A 19619-nucleotide genomic window follows, 5' to 3' on the forward strand; every position below is an offset into this window, starting at 1 on the left:
CTGATGTGTACAGGGTGAACAGGACTGGAGAGAGAACAGTCCCCTGTGATGCTCCTGTACTGCTGATCACTGTATCAGACGAGCAGTCCCTGATCCTGACATGTTGTGGTCTCCCAGTAAGGTAGTCAGTGATCCAGGTGGCCAGGTGCATATCCACCTCCATCTTCATCAGCTTGTCTCTAAGTAGTAGGGGCTGTATGGTGTTGAAGGCACTGGAGAAGTCGAAGAACATGACCCTCACAGCACCTCCCCCTTTGTCCAGATGAGAGTGAGCTCTGTGCAGAAGATAGAGGATGGCATCTTTCACTCCCACCTTTTCCCGGTACGCAAACTGCAGTGGGTTCTCAGCATGGTGGACCTGGGGTCTGAGGTGGTCCAGCAGCAGTCGCTCCATGGTCTTCATCACGTGAGATGTCAAAGCAACCGGCCTGTAGTCATTCAGCTCCTTCGGGTGTGCCTTCTTGGGAACTGGAACAAGGCAGGTTGTCTTCCACGTGGCAGGAACCCTCCCTAGACGCAGACTCAGGTTAAACACATGTTGGAGGGGCTCACCCAGTTGAACAGCACATGCCTTGAGCATTCTGGGGCACACTCTGTCCGGGCCAGCTGCTTTCCTGGGGTGAAGTCTCCTCAGCTGTCTCCTGACTTGGTCTGCAGTAAAGGTTGCTGGACTGGAGGAGCTGATTTGTCTGCCATCTGATAGTGTTGATGGTGATGAAGATGAAGATGGTGGGGGTGAGGGTGATGGTGGTGGTGATGAAGATGGTGGCGGTGAGGGTGATGGTGATGATGATGGAGGAGAGGGTGGTGGTGGTGGTGATGAAGATGGTGGAGTTGGAGTTGAAGGTGATGGAGATGGTGATGATGGTGGAGATGGAAATGATGATGGTGAAGCTGCAGGAGGGTAGGAGGAGGGGGTAGCAGGAGCAGGACAGTCAAACCTGTTGTAAAAGTTGTTAAACTGGTTTGCTCTGTCCACACCCCCATCTACTGGATTGCCGCTGTTGTTCTTGCACCCAGTGATGGTTTTCATCGCACCCCAGACTTCCTTCATGTTGTTATCTTGCAGCTTTCTTTCCACCTTTTTCCTGTAAGACTCCTTGGCCTCTTTAAGACGTACCTTGAGTTCCCCCTGTACGCGCTTCAGCTCTACCAAGTTTCCATTTTTGAACGCCCTCTTCTTTTGGTTGAGGAGGTCCTTGACGGTGCTGGTAATCCAGGGTTTGTTGTTTGGAAAGCAGCGTACAGTCTTTGTGGGAACAGCAACATCCATACAGAAATTCAAGTAGTCTGTAACACAGTGAGTCACACCCTCAATGTCCTCACCATGTGGGTGCAGCAGCACGCTCCAGTCAGTGGTGTCATAGCAGTCCCTGAGGGCTTCTTCTGCTTCAGGAGTCCAGACTCTGAATGAGCGTGTGGTAGTGGGCTGCCTCAGTACCAGTGGTTTGTACTGAGGCTGTAGGAAGACCAGGTTGTGATCTGATTTCCCCAGCGGTGGTAGTGGAATAGCCCTGTATGCATCCTTCACATTAGCATACAGCAAGTCTATGGTTCTGTTTTTCCTGGTGGGACAGTCCACAAACTGGAAAAAGGCAGGCAGGGTAGAGTCCAGCGTTACGTGATTAAAATCACCAGTAATCACGTAGAAGGCGTCAGGGTGCTGTGTCTGCAGCGCTGCGACGGTGGAGTGGATGACGTCACACGCCGCCTGCACGTCCGCTCTTGGCTGAATGTAAACACAGACGAGGATCGCATGAGAGAGCTCCCGCGGCATGTAATAAGGTCGGAGACTCACCGCTAACAGTTCAATATCCCGACAGCAGATCACCTCCTTCACGTTCACATGTCCAGGGTTGCACCATCTGTTGTTAATGAAAAGCGAGATCCCCCCACCTTTCCGCTTCCCGCATAGCGCCGGGTCCCTGTCCGCTCTCACTGTAGAGAAGCCGGGTAGCTCCACGTTAGCATCCGGCGTGTCGGGGGTGAGCCAGGTCTCGGTGAAACACAGCACACTACACTCCCTGTAGAGCTTCTGATTCTTCACCAGACAGGCTAGCTCGTCGGTTTTGTTGGTCAGTGAATTTACATTCCCCATAACCACCGACGGAACTGAGGGTTTGTACCTCCAGCGCTTGTCCATCTTCTTAGCCGTTAGCTTAGCTCCGGCCCTGCAGCCACGGTATTTCCTTCTCAGTTCCCCCCGGTATTGTGTGGACAATGCCCCCACGTCCCGCGGGTCAAAGCGCCAGCAGTTCTTCACGGGAATAAACACGATATTCCTCGCCGCCCCGCATATTTACACTAAAAATATCCTTAGGATATAAATAAGATGCACACTAGATGTGTGTAGTAGTACAGAGACGATAAATAAACGTAAAAAACTCGAAAAAACACACAAAGGAGACGGAGCTACTGGAACAGGCAGCCACTCGCGTCGGCGCCGGAAGTAGTTGAGTAATGGGCTGTAAATATATGATTGTGTTCTACTGATTTCAGTTTATGTTGATCTGATTCTGTTAAGTGAGTTTCTTGTAGAAGATATATATCTTCTTTTAAACGGCTGAGATGGAGGAGTATTTTAGTTTTTTTCTCTTGGGAGCCGATTCCATGTAATAAATTTTAATTGTTGCATGTTGGAGTGCTGTTGGGTGTCATATAGATAGATAGATAGACTGATGCCCAGCCGGCATCAGTACAGCCAGGGCGTGATTTCCTTATCTCTGTACAGCTGACCATCCACATAGAGTTTATCGATGGAGAGAACTGCCCTTTCCATTTTGTATGAGCTGTTTTCTTATGGTGAGTATTTTTTTCCGTCTGTCGAGTATTTCTCGGGGGTACTGGTCGTTAATGCTGTAAATTGATCCTTTCAGTTCTCTTCCTTAGCTAAGTTGTTTGTGTTTATAGTGTTCCACTTTTGCTACAATGGGTCTGGGGCGTTTGTATTTCGAGTTTATTCCTCCCATGCGGTGCACGCGGTGAAAGGTTATGGTGTTGGCTGTTTGCGGTGGGATTTTAAGTTTGGAGATTATGACCAGTTTTCCGGGTTTTCAGGTGTGTTTTCAGGGATCCCCGAAAAAAAAAACACAACATTTTCCCTCATGCTGTGAGCTTGTAAGTTGAGTATTGTCCGTTTCATTTCCTTGTTTTCCTTGATAACAGATGAGAGTTGGTTTGTGACGGTGTTTATATTGTGCTGTGGTGTTTTGTTTTATTTTGCCAGAGACGTGACCTGCTCCTGACTGAACTCCAGGCTTTCACGCAGCGCCTGGAACTCTTTATGCAGGATCTCCACTAGTGAGATCCTCGTATCCAGAGCAGCGAGCTTGGAGTCGATGGAGATGAGGATTTCACGAACCTCTGTGTGGGACAGGGGCTCCTGTCCCTCCAAGTCTCCAGGTGAGCTGGGAGGACGTGGTCTTTTAGAGGTAGGAGTTGACCTCATTTTTTTTTCTTTTTTGTCCGAGCTCATGCTGCAGAACAGGTGGTAGTACTCCTCAATGAGTTCTTCTAGCACTTCCAGGTTGTTGTATTTGTGTTTGTTTGTTGTTTATTTGAAGGAAAAAAAAGTATATGTATTCTGAAGCTTCCAATGTTTGTTTTGGTTAGACACTGTGGGCCGCCATCTTGCTGATCACACTCTGTCTTCTGAATAATCTGATGTCTGATTTTCATTAGGTTTAGTATTTTTACGTTTATTACGTTTTTCAGTTTAAAGATATACAGTTATAAGAAAAAGTATGTGAACCCTTTGGGATTACTTGGATTTCTGCATAAATTGGTCATTAAATGTGTTCTGATCTTCATCTAAGTCACAACAATAGGCAAACACAGTCTGCTTAAACTAATACCACACAAAAAAATATATGTTTGCATGGTTTTCTTGAACACAACATGTTAACATTCACAGTGCAGAGTGGAAAAACTATGTGAACCTTTGGATTTAATAACTGGTTGATCCTCCTTTGGCAGCAAAAACCTCAACCAAACATTTCCTGTAGCTGCAGATCAGACCTGCAGAACAGTCAGGAGGAATTCTGGATCATTCCTCTTCACTAAACTGTTTCAGTTCAGCAATATTCTTGGGATATCTAGTGTGAATCGCTCTCTTGAGGTCATGAGGGCACAGCATCTCAATTGGGTTGAGGTCAGGACTCTCCAGAAGGAGTATTTTCTTCTGTTGAAGTCGTTCTGAAACTAAATGGAAAACATAATACGTTCGGTTGTTGATTTACTTCTATGTTTTGAGTCGTTGTCCTGTTGCATCATCCATCCTCGGTTGAGGTTCAGTTGGCAGACAGATGGTCTTAAGTTTTCCTGCAAAACTGGGGAAATGCTGTGCCTTTTTTCTCCACACATAGCGTTGTGTGTTCCTTCCAAACAACTCAATTTTGGTTTAATCTGTCCACAGTATATTTAGCCAGTACTGCTGTGGAACATCCAGGTGCTCTTTTGCAAACTTCAAATGTGCAGCAATTTTTTTTTCGTAGCTTCCTCCGTGGTTTTCTCCCATGAACTCCATTCTTGTTTAATGTTTTCCTTAATGTAAATTTGTCAACAAAAATGTTAGCATGTGCCAGAGATTTCTATAAGTCTTCAGCTGACACTCTAGGATTCTTCCTCATCTCATTGATAATTCTGCGCTGTGCTCTTGCAGTCATCTTTACAGGATGACCACGCCTAGCTTAACTTTCTCCATGTCCATCTCCATGTCTTACCATGAACATCAAGCCTTTTAGAGAGACTTTTGTAACCCTTTCCAGCTTCATGCAAGTCAACAATTTGTGAACGTAGGTCTTCTGAGATCTCTTTTGTGTGAGGCATGATTCACATCAAGCAACGCTTCTTAACAACAGCAAACTCAAAACTGGTGTGTGTTTTATAGTGCAGGGCAGCTTTAACCAACACATCCAATCTCTTCACATCCTGACTCCAATAGATCTTAGAAAAGTCATTAGTCTAGGGGTTCACATACTTTTCCACTCTCACTGTGAATGTTAACATGTTGTGTTCAATAAAACCATGCAAACATATAATTTTTTGCGTGATATTAGTTTAAGTAGACTGTGTTTGTTTATTGTTGTGACTTAGATGAAGATCAGAACACATTTAACAACCAATTTATGCAGAAATCCAAGTAATCCCAAAGGGTTCATATACTGTTTCTTGCAACTGTATCAACAATGTGGCTATATGAATTGCAACTATTGTGTTTTTATCTTAAGTGTGCACATATTTAAGTTTCTTTCCTTTACTGTAACAAAGAAAAGTCTCTTTGAATAAAAAGTCTCACAGTTTCACTGTTAATAGAGTGGTTATCTCATGGCTACATCTTTAAAACCTTTAGTTTTGCAACTTTTAAACATATTTATCTCAATATTTTATTGGATGGGGATGATCAATAAATATTATAAACATTACAGCTAAAAAAACTTAGGAGGAAAAGAAGCAGGATCATAAAGTAACCTCTCTCATTAGAAATAAATAAAACAGAAATGGGAGAAGAAAAGCGTAGAAAAAAAAGTGTACAGGCAACCATAACATTTTCTGCTAATTCTTTATCTTTTTGTCCCAGAATTGAGTCAAAATGTGTCAAAAACTTAAAAAGAATTCTATTGAATTCCTTGGCCCAGAATTTTATGGAAAAGTGTGCTCATTTGACTTTATAGGATTTTAACTAAAGGAGCGATGCCAATTTCTTTATATTTTTTAGGTTCGGATTTGGGATAGGTGTAGTAAAGGGTTAAAAATAAGTTGCACAGGACATTTTTTGTCCTGTTACCTGTCAGAATCTTAAAATAGACACTTCAAAAATTAAGAAAAATATCAAGATGTTTTTATCCAGTGCACAGGATTTTAGTATAATGGGAAAACATACATGCAACCTTAACATTTTCTGTCATTTTTTTTAATCTCTTTGTCCCAGAATTGAGTCAAAATGTTTCAAAAACTTAAAAAATAACCATTCTATTGAATTCCTTGGCCCAGAATTGTATGAAAAAGTGAGCTCATTTGTCTGTATAGCTATGCCAATTTCTTAATTATTTTTAGGTTTGGCATTAGGATAGATGTCGTAAAAAGTTAAAAATAAGCCCCACAGGACTTTTTTTGTCCTGTTCCCTGTCAGAATCTCAAAGTAGTCACTTTAAGGATTAAGGAAAATCTCAGGATGTTTTTATTTAGTGTGCAGGAATTTAGTATAACATGAAAACATACAGGCAAATTAACATTTTCTGCTATTGTTTTATATTTTTGTCCCAGAATTAAGTCAAAATGTGTAAAAAACATTAAAATAACCACGCCGTTAAATTCCTTGGCCCAGAATTGTATGGAAAAGTGTGCTCATTTGTCTGTATAGGTTGTTAACTCAAGGAGCTATGCAATTTTCTTCTTTATTTTTTTCTGGTTCGGAATTAGCATAGATGCATTAGAGGGTTAAAAATAAATGTCATGGGACATTATTTCATCTTGTTACCTGTCAGAATCTTAAAATAGACACAGAAGATTAAGAAAAAAACAGGTGGCGAAAAAAAATCCACTATCTAGACTAATAGTCAGAGCAAGGCTTTTTAGGAGTGTTGAAGCACCCACTAATTGAGTGCCAACACCCATGAAAGTGAGAATTAAAAGTCGTTTTTTGTTGTTTTTCTAAAAGAATGTTGTATTTGCTAAAATTAGAAAGTATATGGTAAAACAATGTTTTCACAACAAAAACACATAGCAGTACCCCATTCCCTCCCAAACTATATTTTTGTCTCCACTTCTCCACCTGGTTTCTGGACCGAGCACACCTGCTTAATATAATTTGCATAAGAGATCATGTTTGTGTGTGTAGTGTGTGTGCGCGCGCGTGTGTGTGTGTGTGTGTGTGTGTGTGTGTGTGTGTGTGTGTGTGTGAGTGTGTGTGAGTGTAGTGGTGTGTGTTAGTGTGTGTGTGTGTGTGTGTGTGTGTGTGTCTGAGTGTGAAGGTGAGATGCTGTTTGTAGTATTTTGATGATCTTACTCCAGTGTCTCCAGTTTACAGTGTGGATTCTTCAGTCCAGCAGAGAGCAGCTTCACTCCTGAATCCTGCAGTTTATTATAACCCAGGTACAGTTCTCTCAGAGTTGAGGAGTTTGAGCTGAGAGCTGAGGCCAGATCTGCACAGCTTTTCTCTGATAGATTACACCCCCACAGCCTGAGAGAGAAATGATAACCTATTAGAAATACTGACATATAAACACACACACCTGTATATATATATATATATATATATATATATATATATATATATTACCTATCTAATATATCTATTAAATATATCTATCGTGTAGAATAGTTTATGTAGAAATTTCATACGATTATTCAGTGAATTAAAGTAAGTGAAGCTGAAGATGATTTACTTATTTAAGAAAGGTTTAAAATGCCTCCCACATGAATACATATACATATCCTCCACACACAAACTAACTCTAATTTCTTTATCAATATATTGGTTAACAGATATTTTTCAGAGATTATTTCAGCAATTATTAAAGCAAGACATGATTTAGCTGAATCTCACACACTGCAGATTAAACTAACACTGAACTTAAAATTCATATAAACAGACATGCATAAAGAGCTCAGAAGAGAACACTTTTCCACAGAGAACATGCTCTACTGACATGGTTCTTATAGCCTATAGAAATATAAAGGATAGGTTCCATCACCTTTCTAGTAGAGATCAGTTCATGTTCAGTGTAGAACAGCAGAGAACATGGAGTAATGCAGGAATATTTACAAACTAAATCATTTTATTACACTTCACAACTACACCTCTACTGAACTAGGATACATTCTCTATCTAAGACCTGAGAAAAAATTATATTAAATGTATGTAAAAAGTTTTTATCTCTTTTACTGTAACTAATGAAACAATGGTTCCCATTAAGTCAAAAATGTACCTTGTCGTGTAACACTGACAAAAAAAATCGTATTTTTTTTTTGGATCAGGATCTTTTGATCAAAAAGTACAAATAATTAGATGTAGCTTTACTAATGGAGTATCTGTCCTCTGTGAAATTGCCACATTTATACTGGAATGTCAAAAGTATTCAGCTGATGCTGGTTTTAATTATTTAATTGTGTGTGTGTGTATGTGTGAAGGTGAGATGCTCTGTTTGTTGTATTTTGATGATCTTACTTCAGTTTCTCTAGTTTACAGTGTGGATTCTTCAGTCCAGCAGAGAGCAGCTTCACTCCTGAATCCTGCAGTTTATTATCACTCAGGTCCAGTTCTCTCAGAGTTGAAGAGTTTGAGCTGAGAACTGAGGCCAGATCTGCACAGCTTTTCTCTGATAGATTACACTCCTGCAGCCTGAGAGAGAAATAATAATCCATTAGAAACACTGACATATAAACACACACACACACACACATTAGGAAGAGGTGTAAATATATATATTATATATCTATTACCTATCTAATATTAAATATTAAATATTAAATATATTTATATAATATTATATATTATATTTATATATAATATTTATATATTGTGTAGAATAGTTCATGTAGAAATTTGATATGATTATTCAGTGAATTAAAGTAAGTGAAGTTGAAGATGATTTACTTATTTAAGAAAGTTTTAAAATGTCTCTCACATGAATACATATACATATCCTCCACACACAAACTAACTCTAATTTCATTATCAATAAATTGGTTAACAGATATTTTTCAGAGATTATTTCAGCAATTATTAAAGCAAGACATGATTTAGCTGAATCTCACACACTGCAGATTAAACTAACACTGAACTTAAAATTCAGATAAACACACATGCATGTACTTCAGGATGCATTCATAAATTACATCCAAGCTTACATGAACTCTACCTGCTTCCATTAGTGGTGCTGCTATACTCCTGGATATATAAAACCTATGTGGCTGTATAAAGACTTTTTTAAAAATTAATTTAAAAGCCGCTTCACCAGTGGTGGGATGGTCCCCGTTTATATGTGAGTCTTGGTCCTCCCAAGGTTTCTTCCTCCTCTTTTAGCTCTGAGGGAGTTTTTCCTTGCATCCGCGCTCAGTGGGGGTTCTGTATTCTGTATTTTCTATGTTTAATGTTTTGCCTGATTCTTTGTCCTGTGATCACATTTCTGTAAAGCTGCTTTATAACATCTGTTTTAAAAAAGTGTTATACAAATAAATTTGATTTGATTTGATAATCATCATTTAACCCCACATGAATTAACTGTGACACTGATCATCTATGGAAAAGTATTTTCTAAATAATTTCTAAAGCTTTGGGACTCCAGAAAACCACAGTGAGAACTAATATTCAGTAATGTAGAAAACATGGAACACTGGTGAACCTTCCCAGGAGTGACCGGCCGACCAAAATTACTTCAAAAGAACACAAAACAACATGTAAAGTATGGCAGGTCTCACTTGCCTCAATTAAGGTCAGTGTTAAAGAAGAGCAAAACTCCTCCACAGAGATGTGAAAGACTCATTAACAGTTATCACAAACTCTGGATTTCAGTTGTTGCCGCCGGTGACACAATCGAGTTATTAGGTTTAGGGGAAAATTATTTTTCAGATAGGGCCAGGTTAGTTTGAATAGATGATTTCTCTGAATAAATGAAATTACAGTAGCTTCTGTTTGTGTTTTTGCTTCTTTTTAATTATTGTTTATCTTTCCAATATATTTTTGACAAGGCAACTTAATAAATCTGTGCTCTCTCAAATCATGCTAGTCGAGAGCTTTGGTTTGTTTTTTCACCATAAAAGTGCTTCTTTCACTCTTCTGCTCCACCGCTGCACCGCTGGTATGTGTCGCTGGTCTCACTACTGGACTATCAGTCCTGCCTGAGAGTCAGGATGTCATCATCTACCTGCTCAACAGAGTTTATGCTCTCCTAGACAGATCAGTCAGCACTGTGAGGGTCATGGTTTTTGATTTCTTCACTGCATTTAACAGCATTCAACCTGATCTTCCGGGTGACAAGCTGACAACAGTGCAAGCTGCCCTTGTTTCCTGGATTGTAGACTACCTTTCCGACGGGCCACAGTACAGTGGTGTGAAAAATATTTGCCCCCTACAGATTTCTAGGGTTTGTGCTTTTTGTCATACTTACATTTTTGTTTTTATCAAACAAAGATAACCTGAGTAAATATAAAAAGCACTGTTATTATTAAATTATAATTGTATTTATTTAAAGGAAAAAAAAATATCCAAACCAATCTAGCCCTGTGTAAAAAGTGTTTGCCCCCTAAACCTAATAACTTGTTTGCGCCACTCTTGGCGGCAACAAATGCAATCAAGCTTTACTGATAACTGGAAACGAGTCTTTCTCATCTCTGTGGAGGAATTTTCTTCCACTTTTCTTTACAGAATTATTTTAATTCAGACACATTGGAGGATTTTCCAGCATAAACATCCTGTTTAAGATCATCCACAGCATCAGACTTTGAATGGGTCCTTCTAAAACCTACATTTAGTTTTATTAATCCATTCAGATGTGAACTTTTTGTTTGTGTGCTTTGGATGATTGTCCTGCTGCAGAACCCAAGTACTCCTAAGCTTGAGGTCAGAAACAGATGGCCAGATATTCTCCTTCAGGATTGTCTGGTAAACAGCAGAATTCCTGGTTCCATCTATTACAGCAAGTAATTCAGATCCCCAGACCATCACACTACCACCACCATGTTTTACGTTCAGTATGATGTTCTTTTTCTGAAATTATGATGTAACGGGACACACACCTTTCAAAAAGTTCCACTTTTGTCACGTACAAATAATATTTAAGATGTTTGTTGGCAAATGTGAAATAAGTTGTTTGTTTTTTTTAGGTCAGTTTTTGCTTAGAAACACTCCCATGGATACCATTTTCACCCAGTCTCTTTCTTATTATTGAATCATTAAAACTGATCTTAACTAAGGCGAGTGAGACCTGCAGTTCTTTAAATGATGTTCTGGGTTACTTTTGTGACCTTCTGGATGAGTTGTCCATGCCCTTTTGGTATAATTTTGGTCAGCTGGACTCCTGGGAAGGTTCACCAGTGTTCTATGTTTTCTCCATTAGTGAATAATAGCTCTCACTGTGGTTCACTGGAGTCCCAAAGCTTTAGAAATGACTTTGTTACCTTTTCCAGACTTATAGATGATCTTTGAATTTCTTAACATATAGAAAGGTATAATAATGAGCTGCTTTTGGAGATCTTTTATCTGCTTCGTGTCTTCAGACAGGTTCTATTTTAGTGATTTCTTGATTTTACAGGTCTGGAAGTAATCAGGCCTGGTTGTGGATAGTGAAATTGGTAGTGAAGTGTGATTAATCAAAGTTAATTTATTAAACACTTTTTCACACAGGGCTAAATTTGTTTGGATATTTTTCTTTCCTTTAATAAATAAAATTATCATTAAAAGACGCTTTTTATATTTACTCAGGTTATCTTTGTTTGATATTAAAGTCAGTTTGATTAAAAACAGATATAATCACTGCCGCTGGAGTTTTTGAACATAGCTTTAATAATCATTGTCCGATCGGGTGCATTAGAACCAGTTCAAAGATATAAACGGGCTCTCTGATGGTGGTTAGAAGAAATGTAAAAAATGTAATGAATAAGCTTTTCTTTCTGACATAGCAGTGAGCAAAATTCACTTAACTTTTGAAAGTACAGATGTGGATGTTGCACTAGAACATTTCACGAAATCATTCCTTTCAGTGGCAAATAAACATGCTCCATACAAAAAACTGTGAATAAGAGACAGATCTAGCTCCTGGTTTTCAGGAGAAATTTCCTCACTGCTACAGTCAAGAAATAAAGCCTGGTCAATTGCCAGACGCACAGGGGAATGTGAAAAATGGCTTACATTTAGACAATTAAGAAACAGATGCACCTCTCCAATTAGAAAAGCCAAATCAGATTATTTCCTCAACCAAATTACTAGCTCCTCTAATCCACAAGATTTCTGGAAAGCAGTAAACTTCCTCAAAAACAACTCCCAACAAATCCCAACTTAAATTCTAGTCAATAGTAATTTGATCTCTGACCAGCAAGAACTGTGCCAAGCTTTTAATGTACACTTTGCTGCAGCTGGTCAGATATTTAAAAACACTGACTCAAACCTGCCCGTGGATCAGCCCATCATCACTACTACTGCTTCCCAGAAATTCAATATCTTCACCCTCCAGACCTGCTCTCCATACATAGAGGCTAACGCCCTTTCCTCTATTAATCCTCGGAAAACAATAGGTGAGGACGGTCTGGACCCCTACCTTCTGCGTCTCGCAACCCCAGTTATTTTAGAACATATTACATACATTTTTAATCTTTCTATTTTATCCTGCAGAATTCCCAGTATCTGGAAAACAGCTCGTGTTATTCCTCTGCATAAAGGAGGAAATGCAGCAGATCTAAATAATTACAGACCAATCTTAAAACTGTCTTGTTTATCTAAAATTTTAGAATCCCTAGTGAATAACCAGCTCAAGTCTTTTCTTTATGAAAACTCCATCTTGTATAACTATCAATCTGGATTTAGAGAAAGACATAGCACCATCTCTGCAACCACACTGATTTTAAATGATCTATACATGGCCCCAGACAAGAAGAAGTACTGTGCTGCCATTTTTATTGATCTTACAACAGCTTTTGATACTGTTGATCATGATCTACTATTAGGTTCTTTACATTAGATGGTTTTAGCAATAATGCAACCCTGTGGGCCCAGGATTACCTTTCTGGCAGGAAGCAATGTGTGTCTATTGGTAACCATAAATCAGACCTACAGCCCATAACAAAAGGAGTCCCACAGGGCTTAATCCTGGGTCCAGTTTTATTTAATATTTTTATCAATGATCTTGCCGCCTCTACCTTAGACTGCAAATTAAACCTTTATGCAGATGATTCAATCTTATACTGCTCAGCAGATTCTGCACATGCTGCAATAGAAAAACTTCAACGTTCTTTTAACACCCTACAGACTGCTCTATATAAACTCAAGTTGGTTTTAAATGTAAATCAAACCAAATTCATGCTGTTTTCCAGATTTTCTAATAGAGTTTTAAATTCCAGAACTATTACTATTCTGACAGGATCCACCATTGAAAAAGTTAGCGAATATAAATATCTCGGCATCTGGCTTGATGAAAAACTTTCTTTTAAATCCCATATTAACAAACTGGCCATTAAGTGCAGACAAAAGCTTGGATTCCTTTATCGGAATAAATCCTGTTTACCCGTGCACGCTAGAAAAAGAATAGTGGAGGCAACCATACTAGCAGTGCTGGACTATGGTGATGTAATTTATAAAAAAGCGTCCGCCAGTGCTCTCAAACCATTAGACTCTACCATTCTGCTCTGAGATTTATAACTGGTGACCCTTACACTACTCACCACTGCTCACTATATGATAGAGCTGGTTGGTCCTCACTAGCTGCACCAATAGAATCTCATTGACTAATTTTTATCTATAAATCACTCTCTGGGCATCTGCCATCTTCTATCTCTTCACTGATCTTAATTAATAATAATGCATATCAGACTCGTTCCAGTAGCTGGATCACCTGTTCAGGTACCAAGAGTTTTTAGTGAACTGGGAAAATCTGCTTTTAGCTACAGAACACCAGCGAGCTGGAATTCACTACAGGAATCACTGAAACTCAGCTCGCTGGGATCACTGAATCATTTTAAACTTTTAGATTCTAATCACCATCAGAAAGCCTGTTACTGTTTTAAATGATTTTTTTTATTAGTTTATCTTTTTTTCTTATATTATTTATATATTTTTTATTATTTTTTTAATGTTTTATATTTTCATTTTTGTTCTTAGTTCTATTATTCATTTAATCACTTATCATTTTTTATATTTTACTCTTCTTTTACTATTATCTATTTACTTATTTTATACTTTATACATTTTTTACTTTTTATGTCAAATTTGTTTTTTTATGGTACTTTAGAATTGTCTGTTTTACATATATAATTTATTTAAATGTTGATTTAAAATTAGTACTTTTTTATTTTTTATTATTTTTTTTTACTATTGTATTTCTTATTATTTCTAAATTATTATTAAATGTGTTCAATCCCTTTGATGTTATAAAGGCTCGGCAACATTGTAAATGAGGGTCACCCTCAATGTTTTTCCCGAGTGAAAATGAAGGTTGATTGATTGATTGATTGGTTGATATTGATTCCACCACATTTAGGCACAACAGTAAATTATTTATATATACTTGGCAGAACTGAATCAATGTTTGTGTTTTGATTGAGGTGTTTCAGAGGTGGAATCAACAAAGACGTTCTTTGAACTTTTTTTGTTAAGTTTTGGTTTGCAAAGTTCTTTGGGAAATACTTGTAGAAATGACTTGTTCTTCTCTCAGGTTCTGCACTAGTTAATTTGTTATTTACTAATAGTGATCACTTTCGGGAAACACACCTCTGATTAATATGTTTAGTTTTTCAAAAAATCATCAATAAAAACACAGACTAATCAATACTACAAAATATAAAACAGCACAGATTAAAGACTGAATAATGAAAATACTCACACAACCTTCCTGGATGCTTTCACCACTGGTAGCAGCCTCAGAAAACATTCTTCTGATCTCTGAAATTTACTCAGGTCAAACTCATCCAGCTCCTCTTCTGAATTCAGCATCACAAACGCCACAGCTGACCACTGATCAGGAGAGAAAGTAACTCCACTGAGATCACTGGAACCTCCTCTGTTCAGGTATTTCTGGACTTCCTGCACTAGAGAATGATCATTCAGTTCATTCAGACAGTGGAACAGACTGATAGTTTTCTCTGGAGAGGGATTCTCCCTGATCTTCTGCTTGATGTACTCCACTACTTCCTCTTTACTGTGAGAGATGTTCTCTGTCTGTATCAGAAGACCTCGTAAGAGAGTCTGATTGGACTCCAGTGAGAGACCCAGAAGGAATCGGAGGAAAAGGTCCAGGTGTCCGTTCTCACTCTGTAAGGCCTCGTCCACGGCTCTCTTCAGGAAATCAGACATTGTTCCTTTTTTGGAGAAACCAAATAATCCACTGTGTTTCTGTTGCAGCACATTTCTGTTGTTGGAGATGAAGGACAGAAACGCATATAAAGCAGCCAGAAACTCCTGAACACTCAGATGCACAAAGCTGAAAACCTTCCCCAGGTGAAGTTCAGACTCCTGTCTGAAGATCTGGGTGCACACTCCTGAGTACACGGACACTTCTCTGACATCAATGCTGCACTCTCTCAGATCTTCCTCATAGAAGATCAGGTTTCCTTTCTCCAGCTGTTGGAAAGCCAGTTTTCCCAGAGCCAGAATAATCTCTCTAGTCTGGTCAAGATCAACATCACTTTTTCTTTGGTACTTCTGGCTGCGGTGTTTGATCTGAAAGATAAGGAAGTGTGTGAACATTTGAGTCAGAGTCTTGGGGATCTCTCCTCCCTCTGCTTCACCCAACATCCTCTCTAGAACAGTGGCTGAGATCCAGCAGAAGACTGGGATGTGGCACATGATGTAGAGGCTTCTGGAGGACTTCATGTGTGTAATGATTCTTTCAGCAAGGCTCTGATCTCTGATCCTTTTCCTGAAGTATTCCTCTTTCTGAGGGTCACTGAACCCTCGTACCTCTGTTACCTGATCAATACAGTCAGGAGGGATCTGATTGGCTGCTGCTGGTCGAGTAGTTATCCATAGGAGAGCAGAGGGAAGCAGGTTCCTCTGGATGAGGTTTGTCAGCAGCACATCCACTGAGGCTGACTGTGTTACATCAGATACTCTCTTATTGTTCTGGAAATCTAGAGGAAGTCGACATTCATCCAGACCATCAAAGATGAACATGACTTTGTAGTGATGATATTCTATTGGTTTTAAGTTCTTTGTGTCTTTAAAAAACTGATGAAGAAGATCCAACAGACTGACTTTTTTAGTTTTCATCAGATTCAGTTCTCTAAAAGGAAGTGGAAATATGAAGAGAACATCCTGATTGGCTTTTCCTTCAGTCCAGTCCAGAATGAACTTCTGTACAGAGATTGTTTTTCCAATTCCAGCAACTCCTTTAGTCAGCACAGTTCTGATGGACTGGTCTTTAAAGAGGTCGTTACATTTGATGGGTGTCTCCTGTGTTGCTGGTCTCCTGGATGCTGCTTCAATCTGTCTGACCTCATGTTCATTATTGACCTCTCCACTCCCTCCCTCTGTGATGTACAGCTCTGTGCAGATCTCATTCAGAAGGGTTGGGGTTTCAGGATCTGAGATTCCTTCATTAATTTTCTGAAACTTCTCCTTTAGAGTAGATTTCAGTTTTTTAGTACTAAAAGGAGCCAGTTCTAATAGAAACAAAGAAATGCTATATCATTAAACATGGTTAAATATAAAAACATATGACAATTTTAGTATAGATAAAAACATACTATCACAAATTTCTGGTCAATAAATTATCATAATTTTACATTTGAAAGTAATCTACATTAGAGGTAAGTACATGACCCTGATCTCTTACTGGTCTGTAGTTTGTTAACGAGGTCTGTCTGGTTCATTTTGTTTAGGACTTGCAGTGTGATTTTCAGTGTTCCCTCTGTGACACCATTTTCATCCTCCTCATCCTCCTCCTCTCTCTCAGAGCATGCTGGGTTATCCGGACTTTTCAGGATCTTCACAAATTTCTTCAGCTCCTTCTTTACCTGTGAGATGACTTTGCGCTTCAGTTCCTGATGATTAAATACATGGAAACAGGGTTGTTTCTAAGATGATGATGTTGGTGCATGCTTCCTAACCTTGAGACAAGACCACTGCAATGCGTTGTTGGCTGAAAGTCCATGTAAATCACTTCATAAACTCCAGTTAGTTCAGAATGCAACTGCAAGAGTACTCACTAGATTTAAAAAAAATGATCATATTACTCCTATTCTTTCATCCCTACACTGGCTATCTGTTAAATGTCGTATAGATTATAAAATACTTCAGCAATTCAGTGCTGAATAGTACTGTCACGTTTCTTACCACAGTCCAAACTATCAATTATCAATTTTGCTGCTGCATCGCCTGAAATGATTAAACTCCCGCCAATAACAATTCAGTTCTGTCCTGCGCCGCAACATAATCTGACGGGTCCCGCGAGTGCAGACCTCTACTGTGGATGACTGGATGAAAGTCATATTCAGTGATGAATCGCCAATCTGCATTGGGCAAGGTAATGATGCTAGAACCTTTGTTTGGTGCCGTTCCAATGAGATTTATAAAGATGACTGCCTGAAGAGAACATGCAAATTTCCACAGTCAATGATGAAATGGGGCTGCATTTCAGGTAAAGGCACTGAGGAGATGGCTGTCATTACATCTTCAATAAATGCACAGGTTTATGTTCATATTTTGGACACCTTTCTTATCCCATCAATTGAAAGGATGTTTGGGGATGATTAAATATTTTTCAAGATGATAATGCATCTTGCCATAGAGCAAGCATAGATTCCTTGAAAAAAAGACACATAAGGTCAATGTCATGGCCTTTAAATAGTCCGGGTCTTAATCCAATAGATAATCTTTGGTGGACGTTGAATAAACTGGTCCATGATGAGGCTCCAACCTGCAAACCTGATTTGGCAACAGCAATCAGAGAAAGTTGGAGCAGATTGATGAGTTCTGTTTGTCACTCATTAAGTCCATGCCTCAGAGACAGCAAGCTGCTATAAAAGCCAGAGGTGGAGCAACAAAATACTAGTGATGTGTTGGAGTGTTCTTTTGTTTATTTGTGTTTTTATGATTCCATATTTTTTCCTCAGAATTGATTGATTCCATAATTTGTTCCCTCTGCTTGGTCTAAATAATTAAGCATTTGAAATGACTTTAGATTTGTGTCATGTCTGTGATCTGCTTTTTTCTACAAAATTAAACAACTGAATGAACATCCTCCGAGGCCGAAGAGTTCATAGTTGTAATAGTGAGGTCAGGATGTTGGATGATCACCACCCACCTCATCCATAATCATCCCAAAAGTATTGGATGGAGCTTCATCATTCCTGAGAACACATTTCCACTTTGGGGGCATTATAGTCCCCTATAGCTCACACCTGCCATTAGACATGGTGCCAACAAAAAATGAAAGGTTTCTCCTTAAATTAGTTTTTTTTTATTTCAACTATCTGGTCCTTACACAGACCTTTCATAGCTTTCAACCCTTACTTCTTAAATTATCAGGTTAAATAAAACAATAAATATATTGAAACTAATAGAAATAAATACAAATTAGCATAAATAAATGGATTTTAAAATATATACATAAAATAAATCTCAATAGATCTAGACATTGGCTCAATGCTCATGATTCTTAAAAAACAGTTAATTCTGATTTCATTGTGCATTCACTACTGTAAACAATTTATATGGTGAGAGATTACTTAATGTAGTTGTTTGATTATATGAAGGAGAAGCTGGTCTTTACCAAAAGCAAATATATTATGTAATAAACCAAACATGAAATAAAGATGGGACTGATATTGGCGTAAATAATGTATTGGATATTGGACAAACAATACAGATCCACTTATCGATCAAAAGTCTAACCTTAGTTTAAACACACAAATGCATGCACAAAAATACACACCTTATATATATTTCTTATAATGTCTGATGTTTCCTGCTGGACTCTGTTGATAAATATAAGACATGGACAAAGACACATTAAATACAGTCATTATATTCATTACAACCTTCAGCTACATCCACTGTGCAGCATATCTTACATTAGTATAATGAACATTAGATGACAGAGTTCACAGTAGTTTACTGTTTGAATGCTGAGTGTATTTCGGTGTGCCTCTGGGACATAATGCTGATGCTGTAACATATCTTACAAATTAAAGCAGCAGGTAAGCTGATCTCATGTAATATAGGATGTTTTTACACCAGCACTATTTGGTCCAGTTTAAATGGACTCTGGTAAGTTTGTACCATTAGTGCTGTTTGATTGAGCAGGTGTGAAAACAGAAATCACACTCGGGTGCGGATCAAAACAACCAGACCGAGACCTGCTAGTGGAGGTGGTCTCGGTCCGATCCCAAACGAACTCTGGAGCGGTTCACTTGTGGTGAGAACGTGATCTGGTCTCGATCGAACCCAGCTATCAAATATACTTCCTTTATTTGAGCTAAACTGCTGATATACAGTTGCAAGAAAAAGTATGTGAACCCTTTGGGATTATACTTGGATTTCTGCATAAATTGGTCATTAATTGTGTTCTGATCTTCATCTAAGTCACAACAATAGACAAACACAGTTTGGCTGATGACTTTTCTAAGAGCTAATTGGAGCCAGGGCATGATGAGATTGGATGTGTTGGTTAAAGCTGCCCTGCAGTATAAAAAACACACACCAGTTTTGAGTTTGCTGTTTTTAAGCTTGATGTGAATCATGCCTCATACAAAAGACCTACGTTCAAGAATTGTTGACTTGTAGAACCTGGAAAGAGTTAAAAAAGGGTTAAAAAAGTAAAAAGTATGTTTAATAAAACCATGCAAACATATAATTGTTTGTGTGGTATTAGTTTAAGTAGCCTGTGTTTGTCTATATTTGTGACTTAGATGAAGATCAGAACACATTTATTGACCAATTTATGCAAGGGTTCACAATTCACAATTTTATT

General features: G+C 38.6%; 2 protein-coding genes across 3 annotated transcripts in view; both read right to left on the reverse strand.

Moving 5' to 3' along the window:
- The window catches only part of LOC111189544 (NACHT, LRR and PYD domains-containing protein 3-like), a 370388-nt gene that overhangs the window by 263594 nt on the left and 87175 nt on the right, over positions 1–19619 (reverse strand). The window lies entirely within an intron of this gene.
- Positions 1–19619, reverse strand: part of LOC103033803 (protein NLRC3-like) — a 188158-nt gene that overhangs the window by 158747 nt on the left and 9792 nt on the right. Inside the window, exons 3-6 of one of the 2 annotated variants that reach the window (XM_049472993.1) lie at positions 18582–18624; positions 16482–16689; positions 14532–16308; positions 7007–7180 (exon numbers count right to left, since the gene is read on the reverse strand). In XM_049472993.1, the coding sequence (XP_049328950.1) occupies positions 7007–7180; positions 14532–16308; positions 16482–16689; positions 18582–18624 (2202 nt within the window). The remainder of the gene's footprint in view (positions 1–7006; positions 7181–14531; positions 16309–16481; positions 16690–18581; positions 18625–19619) is intronic. The other variant, XM_049472994.1, reaches the window with a different exon arrangement.

The sequence above is a fragment of the Astyanax mexicanus genome, unplaced genomic scaffold (genome assembly GCF_023375975.1).
Source record: "Astyanax mexicanus isolate ESR-SI-001 unplaced genomic scaffold, AstMex3_surface scaffold_32, whole genome shotgun sequence".
Lineage (NCBI taxonomy): Eukaryota > Metazoa > Chordata > Actinopteri > Characiformes > Acestrorhamphidae > Astyanax > Astyanax mexicanus.